Consider the following 8,767-nt stretch of genomic DNA (forward strand, 5'->3'; position numbering starts at 1 on the left):
GTTGCCCCCCCCCCCCAAGCACCCAGAAGACAGAGCATCCCTTGCCCCCAGACTGTGAGTTCCTACCTATCCCTTGTGGCTGACAGCCACTGATGGACCTCTATGCTCCAGGTGCTTATCCAGCCCCCTCTTGAAGCCACCTGTGCTTGCGGCCACCGCCGCCGCCCGCTCCTGTGGCCGTGGGTTCCAGGGGTTAAGGAAATGTGAGCGGCTGCAGCGCCCCCTGTATAGAACTGTTCTGTGCTGCCATCACCGAAGCATCGCCGAGCACGTCAGTCCTCCCTGCGGAAGGCGCGGGGTCCTGCCCTGCCGAGGAGGAGGAAGGGCCAGCCCGCCAGCCCCCTCTGGAGTCAGGCTCTAGCCGCTCGATGCCTGATGGTGCAGACGTCCCATGGGGCCCCTTCCTCCCTGGCGGCTTGCTTGGGAGGTCCTTGGGCCCCCTCCCTCTGTGCAGACCCCACCAGGGCCTCCAGCTGGCCTGCTGAGCGCAGCAGAGGGTGTTGCCCTCGTCCCCCTCAGGGCGCCAATGAGGACTCCCTGCAGGGGGCAGGAGCCGGGTCCTTTCCTCGCCTCGGACCACGGCCTGAGTCCGGGCTCTGGGCTTTGGGGGTGAGCCCTTTTTGGGGGGGAGGCGGTTTCTGTCGGAGGGGAGGGGCCTAACTGAGCGTGGGCCTAAGGGAGCAGTAGGCGGATCACTTTTATGAGCGTCATGGCGCTTCGTTAGGGCCGGGAGCTCATCGGAGAGGAGAAACCCACCGTCCTGCTGTCCCACGCCTTTCCATTCTCTCTCTGCTTTCCAGTTACTGACCGACTGAACCAGCCCTCCGAGGACACCTGCTACGACACGTACACGGGCTCCTTCTACTCCATCGGGGAGGAGTGGGAGAGGCTGTCTGAGTCGGGGTTCAAGCTCTGGTGCCAGTGCTTGGGCCTGGGCAGCGGGCACTTCCGGTGCGACTCGTCCAGTGAGTAGGCGGGGCTCTCCTCGGGCGGGCGGGTGGGCGGCTCTCCAGGAGGGCTGAGGTGGCAGCGGGGGCATTCTCTGCGGGCCGGGCATCAGTCAGAGAGAGAGAGAGACCCCCTTCGGCCCCCCTGTTCATTCCAGTCGGTGGCTACGTTTTATTTGCCCTTTGGCTTTGCATTTGTCCCAGAGTGAGTGTGCTGTTTTAGGCGTTGCACTTGTAGCCCCATGTTTGCGAGGCGAGTAGAAGACGACTAGGAATGTTTTAAGTGCTTCTCGTTGGCCAACTCCGTCCCAAATAAAGCTGTGTGACATGAAGACAATTGGGTACGATTTGGCTCAATGCCGTGCCTGGACCACAGTGGATGTGCCAACCGCTGTTTAGGGAAGGAGCCACGATTGCCGCTGGCGCCTGGGGAAATCATCAGTGCTCCTTGGGCTTCCCGTTGCCTTCGGGGTTGTTCACATTTTCCGGTGGGGAATCCAAAGTGGGGAGGGCTGGGGAGTCCGCTGTCACCCCCCTGCCCCCGATCCGGTTCCCCTGGCTCAGCCTGGAATGAGTGACTTGTAAACGGTGGCAGAATTATTGGAGGGGATGGAGAGCATACACATTCTCTGGGGATCCTTAGCCAGCAGGTGTGGCTGGAACACCCTGGGGTCCCTTGTTGCCGCCTGGGCAGGCAGGCGAGCGCTGAGGCCCAAGCCACCGTGTCTGAAGACGGGCTGTGTCAGCAAAGCCTCTCTCGGGTCTGCCGGGCTGCTGCTTCCCAGAGACGGCCTTTGCGTGGCCATCTCAGAGTCGACACGGGCGTTCAGAATCGCTCAGGAGTGGATTCGGCTTCACGTCTTGGCTTTCTTTCAGAGTGGTGTCATGACAACGGCGTCAACTACAAGATTGGGGAGAAATGGGACCGGCAGGGGGAGAGCGGGCAGATGATGAGCTGCACCTGCCTGGGGAACGGGAAAGGGGAGTTCAAGTGTGAGCCACGTAAGTACCGTCCCCCGCCAGCACCCCCTTGCTGCCTTCTCCGCCGTCTCCTCTTTCTTCCTTCGACAAGTAAGGGGCAGTCAGTGATTGCTTTGAGCACGGGAGGGGGGAAGACCCCCCCCAGTGTCCTTCAAGGATGACATTTCTTCCCAGTGCAGTGGGGTTTTTTTATCCTTTCAAGACTGATTTTACCCATCCCCCCCCTGGGCTAATGAGCCAGTCTTGCTCCTTCCTTGTCAACCAGAAGGCAGGCCACAAAATGGCGGCATTCACACATAAAGACAAGGTGGGGCTGGTTATTACAGGAATGTGCTTTGGAAAGCCTTCCTCCTCCTCCTCCTCTCCCCCCCCATGCAACTCAGAAACCACTCACCCCTGTCCTTCCATGCTGCCCTGGAGTTCAAGAGAACAGACCCTGGTTTGTCCTTTTTCTCTGCATCACAGCCTGTGCCGGGGAGTAATTTCTGAGCGGCGTGTGAAGGGTGGGGGCGGGGCTTGTGAGCCCAGAGATGTCTGAGGCTCCGGTCTAAAGGCCACTGGTCTGTTGGCTGTCCGCCTGCGGCTCTGCCCAGCTTCGGTGCTGCCCTCTCTCTCGGGACAGCGTTGCCGTGGCGTGGCACTGGGGAATCACGGATGTTTTCTTCACTTCCTTTATAGCCCGCCTTACTCCCCATGGGGGGGAGGGGGGACCCAAAGTGTGTGTGTGTGTGTGTGTGATTGGCCCAAGGCCACCCAATGAGCTTCCATGGCAGGAGGGCGTCGCGGCCTCCCAGGGCCCCTTCAGCGCCCCTGGCTCTCCAGGAGTGAGCCGCTCTGGCCCGGTTTCTTCTGGGCTTGCTGGTGGGGTGGGGTGGGGGTGGGACACCTTAGCCAACCCCTGCTGCCCGGGTGACATTCTTCCTTTTTAAAAAACGTCCCGGAGACACTTGCTTGACACGTTTCAAAAGATGCATCCGGTAAGAGGCGCCATGTCCCCCATCTGCCATGAGACAGACGAAAGGGGGATGGCAGCTGTTCATTCCCGATTGGCTTCCTTGCAGATGAGGCCACTTGCTACGATGACGGCAAGATGTACCAGGTGGGCGAGCAGTGGCAGAAGGAGTACTTGGGGGCCATCTGCTCCTGCACTTGCTACGGAGGGCAGCAGGTAGGCCGGGAAGCGCAGTCGCCTGCGAGGGGAAGGCGGGCGGAGGGGGGGGGAGGAAGATTCGGCCACAGGCAGCGAGTCGGTCACGTTTTTGGAATCTTTGTCTCCACGGCGGCCGACAAGAATCCCCACCGCATTCGGAGAAGGCCGCTGGGGGCCCTGCCGGGCTCTCTCCCAGGTCCGCCCGGCGCTGGCCCTGCCTGCGGGAACAGAAGCCCGTTGGCGTAGTGTCGCCATTCGGGGCCCGGACTCTGACCTGGGAGAACCGGGCTCGATTCCCCACTCCTCCTCCACCACATGCGGATACGGGTGTGACCTTGGGCAAGACACAGTCCTGTCAGAGCTGTTCTCTCAAGGGCAGTCTCTGTCAAGCGCTCCCTCAGCCCCGCCTGCCTCACCGGAGGGTGCCTGTCTGTGGTGGGGAGGGGAGGGGAAGGGAGAGGAGCTTGTCAGCCGCTCTGATGAGACTCCCTTGGGTAGTGAAGGGCCAGGGGAATAGATCCAGTCTCCTCTTCTCCTTCTGAGAGGCCGTTTGGTACCACTGCAGCTGCCCAAGCGGCTGGACACGCCAAGGGATCCTCTCGTCTCTTGTCCGGGTCAGTTTCAGCACAGCAAAAGCACTCATGATGCCCTTTTACCCCTGCAGTGGTTTCAGCACCTCTGCCATATCACGGTTGCCCTTCTGAGCACCCGTTTTTTCTTCCTGCCGTTAAACCACAGCCCAACGTCTGGCAACCCCATCATAAGAGTTCTCACGGCAGGAGGTGTCCAGAGGCGGCTTGCCACTGTCTGCCTTTATGTTGGCCCCAAGCCCAGGAGCACCTTAGAGGAGACCGCCTGCCTTGGGCTTCCTGGGGGCGGGGGGGCGGGGGCGTCTTTCCAGCCAAGCCCGAACCGGGGCCAACGTGGCTTCGCTTCCGAGACCTCGCCTGGGCCACCCAGGTCTGGGGTGAATCAGTTGGGCATCCTAAATTCTACTCGGTTGGGTGGGAAACTGACCAAGCGAAAATCTGAACGGGCCCCCGAATGGAGGAGCACAACGAAGGGCCAGAAGGAGACGTGAGCACAGACAGGCCTGGGTGCCCGTGGATCAGCCTCCGCTTCCAAGCGGCACGTTCTGCCTCCTTCGGCTCAGGGGAGACTCATTCCTGGGCATCCTGTTGAAATGTGCCTTGCAGTGCCGTGGGGAGGAGTGTGCCGCACCCGTTGTGTGCAGCAGCAGCAGCGTCTGCTTTTTGGATGCTTCGTTGTGACTTGTGGGGTGTTTGCTTCCGCAGGGCTGGCGGTGTGACAACTGTCGCAGACCCGGGGCTGCGAGTTCTCCTGAAGGCTCTCCTGGCCACACCTATTCCCAGTACTCACAGAGACAGCATCAGACCACGACGACTGTAAGTGTTGCCATGCCTGGGAGACAGAAGGCTCTTTCTGGGTCCTATCATACAGGCAACTGTTATAGACCTCTTTGGCCGCCCGTGAGCACTAACTAAAGCCTGCCCGTCTCTCCCAGCAGAACGTCCACTGCCCGATCGAGTGCTTCTACCCTCTCCATCTACAATCAGACGCGCAGAGCCGACGTGGAGATTAACCCGCCACCGAATGTCACGAATCCCAGGCAGAGCGGCTTGCCCGGACCACCTGCTGTAGAATCTGACTAGGCAAAAGCAGGTCTGTCTGCTGGTGGGCGGAGGCCCCGCCCTCGCTTGGCTCAGCGCACGGCTTCTTCCTCCGGGCCGGGCACGCCGGGACTTCCTCCCCCACGGATACGGCCGGCTTCTCTTTCTGCTCAGTGTCTCCAGTCCCAGTCAGTATTTCTGCTCTTCCCCGCCCCCCCCCCCAGGAGAACTACACGGGATCCGTCCGGGACAGAGGTGTGTGTGGGGGGAGCCGCCCTGCCCTAGAAGGAAATGAAGGAAAGGCCAGAGTCCTTGCTTCCCTCTCCCCCGCCCCCTGCACCTCTCATGCCCCGTCACTGTGACGCCGCCGGAAGCAGGCCCCAGCAGCCGCCCCCTCTTCCGTCCCTTAGCGCCACGTCAGCGTTGGTGGCTGTTATTTATCAAATGGGTCTTCCCCTCCCCCCACCCCAAGTGTGTTTCTGTGGGAAGATATATTGGAGACACGTAGAACACAGTTGACAGAGGAAGTTGGTGTAATTATGATCAGTAATTATTTTTATACTGTTACGTGCCAAAGCTTTACTACTGTGGGAGACCACTCTCTTTTAATAAAAAGATCTACAAAACCAGCTGCGTGCTTCTTTCGGAGCCTGGAAGCCAAACGCTCATCTCTCCTACAGCACACCGGGGGGGGGGAGTGCCAAAGTGCTCCCTTGCTGAAGGGGACGGTGGTCAGCACAAGAGGGTGCAAAAGGAGAAGCTCCTGCGTGTCAGAGAACAGCATAGCAGAGTCCTGGGATTCGGTTGAAGAACACAAGAGAGAAGCAGATGCTGGATCAGGCCAAAGGCCCCTCCAGTCCAACACTCTGTCACATGGTGGCCAGAAATACCAGGTGCCATCAGGAGGTCCACCAGTGGGGCCAGGACACTAGAAGCCCTCCCACTGTTGCCCCCCCCCAAGCACCAAGAAGACAGAGCATCCCTTGCCCCAGAGCCCCTATCTATACCTTGTGGCTCATAGCCACTGATGGACCTCTGCTCCAGATGTTTATCCAATTCCCTCTTGAAGCCGTCCAGGCTTGTAGCCGCCACCACCTCCTGCGCCAATGAATTCCATGTGTTCATGACTCTTTTGGGGTGCAGAAGGACTTCCTTTTATCCATTCTAACCCGACCGCTCAGCAATTTCATGGAGTGCCCACAAGGAGTTCTTGTATGGTGAGAAAGGGAGAAAAGTACCTCTTTTTCGACCTGCTCTGTTCCATACATAATCTTATAAACCTTAATCATGTCACCCCTCAGCCATCATTTCTCCAAGCTGAAGAGCCCCAAGCGCCTTAACCTTTCTTCATAGGGAAAATGCTCCAACCCTTTTATCATTCGAGTTGCCCTTTTCTGCACTTTTTCCAAAGCGACAATATCCTTTTTGAGGTGTGGTGACCAGAACTGCACACAGCAGGACAGTTTCAGGACCGTTCAAGTCTTCCCCGTCTTTGTTGTTCATTATGCCCTTCATCTAGTACTATGTTTGTGTGTGTGGGGGGGGAGCTCATATTTTTCTCTCTGTTTGGGGCTCGGCCACAAGAGAGAAATGTGTGTGTGTGGGAGGGGGAGTAATTTTGTGGCTAAGGCCCAATTCAGACGTGCCCAAACAGCTTGGTGGTGCAACAAAGGCCCCTCCCTGGTGCTCAGCAGAAGTGTTGTTCTTCCTAGTTCTTCCTAGTCAGCTGTGCGCTCCCTGCATAACCTTGAGTCACACTTTTTCTGAGTGCCTCCTGCCTACCACAGAGGGTGGTCGTGAAGGACAGACGGAGTTGGAGAGAGCCCTGCATGGCCCAGGAGCTTTTGAGACAGGTGAAGGCAATACTGCCACAAAACAGGCCTCTCTGTGTGTTTAACCCACTGGAGTGTTAAGCAGGGCCCCCCTTCACCCCCCCCAGCCAAGATAACTGCAAACAGGCCAGAAGGAGCACGCTGGGAAGGGAGTGAGGATCTCTCCAAGGGGGCCAACTGGCTTGAAGACACAACTGGTACCGATCTCCAGTGGCCTTTCTCCAAGAAGCGCGTGGCTGTGTGTGTGGCTTGTCCCAGTCCCACCCTCCTCACAAGAAGCCTGTGAGGTAGGCTAGGCTGAGGGGATGCAACTGGTCCGTGGTCACTGGAGGAGTTTCAAGGTGGTGGTGGGGGATCTGAACCCGGGTCTCCCAGGCCAGCCACACCCAGGCCAGTTTGGTGCAGTGGTGAAGTGCGCGGACTCTAATCTGGGAGAACCTGGTTTGATTCCCCCACTCCTCCACTGGCAGCCGCTGGTCAGAGCTGTCCTTGGAAAAGAGCAAGTTTCTGTCAGAGCTCTCTCAGCCCAACCCGCCTCCCAGGGTGTCTGTTGTGGGGAGGGGGAAGGGAAGGGAGTTCGTAAGCCACTCTGAGACTGCAAGTGAAGGGCGGGGTAGAAGTCCAGTCTCCTCTTCTTCTTATATGCTGCCTCGTATGTCAAAAGATTTTTTGCCTAGCCACGGCTCCCCATCCCCACTTGGAGGGCAGCGGCCTGACGGGGGGGGCATTGCTCCCATAGAGGCGGGGCCACTTCCTGGCCTGGCAAGTTCTGCTGTCAGCAAGCTGCCATTCTGTTTTCTGTGACCTCTGTGTACATATCCTTTCCCTGTTACACCCGGCTTGGCTTCTATCATCCTGTTCCTGCTTTGGAATGCAAAAGATAACTGCTGGAGGTTGTGTGGGGGAGAAGATGCTGTAATGCTTGCCTATTGATTTTCCCAGGACTACTGCACCTGTGTTTTGTCTGATGTTCTGCCTGGTTCTCATGTACTGGGCGCGCAACCGTTTCCTTAGCCCGCCAGCGGGAAAGATATTCATTGGATCTGTATCTGTTTGAAGTTCCTTTATTATGCTTGACCTAACTGTGTATCCCCAGTTCTAACAAAGAACGTGTTTGAGTATGTCTTCAACGCTTTGAAATAAATTTTGCTTTTCTTTAAAACGTGGATTTATTCTCGATGCTTGGGGATCCAACATCTGCTCTGGCTCTGGGATACAGAGCAGTGGAGGGGCAGGAGGGGGGGGTGTTTGCAGAGCTTCCGTGGGCTTCGGTGTTTCTCCTCCGTGTCATATTCCTAGCTTTCTTCCCAGCTTCCTCCATCTCTCCCCTTTCTCCTGGGTCATGATTTTTTCTCTGGCTGTCTTGCAGTGAGCATGATAGAATTCTGGCGCTTTGCAAATGTCGAGAGGCCAGCAAAACATTCCCCACATTCCAGGCACTGATAGGGTTTCTTCCCTGTGTGGACTTGCTGGTGCTTGACGAACACTCTCCCGTTGCGTATTCTGTGATGTCTGATGTGGAAGCAAAACACTGACCAACACTCCAAGCATTTATGTGGCTTCTGTGTGGGGGCTCTGATGCCTCTCAAGACCCACTTCTGAAGTAAGGCATTTCCTGCAGTCCAAGCACTTGTAGGGTCTCTCTCCTGCATTACAAGGCCCCTGAATCAGGGGTGTCAATCGTAAGGCCCTGGGGCCGGAACTGGCCCGCCCAGGCCTCTTATGCGGCCCCGTGAGCAGCTAGTGCCAGGAAGGGGAGGCTGCTCGAGGAGTGGGCGGAGCCACTCTGATTGTGGCTTCGGCACAGCAGAACCACCTCGTCTGCAGCAGTCAAGCAGCATGGGAGCGTCTGCCCAGTGCTGCACCGCTGGCTCTCCAGTCCACCCATGTGGGTTTTCCTTCGCACCCCCCTCCCAGCCCATGAGGCCTTGCAGCGAGAATACACCAACTTGGAGCTTACCAGCTGCAGTCCTTTTTGTCTCCGGTACCCGGCATTGCATTTTATGGCACACGTGGCCCGGCCTGACAAAGCGACATTTATGTCGGATCCGGCCCTCGTGACAAATGAGTTTGACACCCCTGCCCTAAACGGCTCTCGCCCCCAAGAGCTCTGCATGCAGGACGGCAGCGGGCAGGGGAGGGGGGGCACAGGCAAGTCTCCTCCCCAGTCAGCCTTGGAGGCCCAGGACTGGCTTCGAGAGAGGACAGCTTTGATGCCCAAAGGGG

The 8,767-nt window shown here is 58.0% G+C and overlaps 1 protein-coding gene across 1 annotated transcript in view; it reads left to right on the forward strand.

The window, feature by feature from the left end:
- The window catches only part of FN1 (fibronectin 1), a 102,222-nt gene extending 96,920 nt beyond the window's left edge, over positions 1-5,302 (forward strand). Inside the window, exons 42-46 of the mRNA XM_015424056.1 lie at positions 801-965; positions 1,824-1,949; positions 2,990-3,096; positions 4,374-4,484; positions 4,604-5,302. Of these exons, the coding sequence (XP_015279542.1) occupies positions 801-965; positions 1,824-1,949; positions 2,990-3,096; positions 4,374-4,484; positions 4,604-4,681 (587 nt within the window). The 3' untranslated portion in view covers positions 4,682-5,302. The remainder of the gene's footprint in view (positions 1-800; positions 966-1,823; positions 1,950-2,989; positions 3,097-4,373; positions 4,485-4,603) is intronic.
- The last annotated feature ends 3,465 nt before the right edge of the window (positions 5,303-8,767 follow it).

The sequence above is a fragment of the Gekko japonicus genome, unplaced genomic scaffold, assembly GCF_001447785.1.
Source record: "Gekko japonicus isolate JY-2015 unplaced genomic scaffold, Gekko_japonicus_V1.1 scaffold623, whole genome shotgun sequence".
In the NCBI taxonomy this organism is placed as follows: Eukaryota; Metazoa; Chordata; class Lepidosauria; order Squamata; family Gekkonidae; genus Gekko; species Gekko japonicus.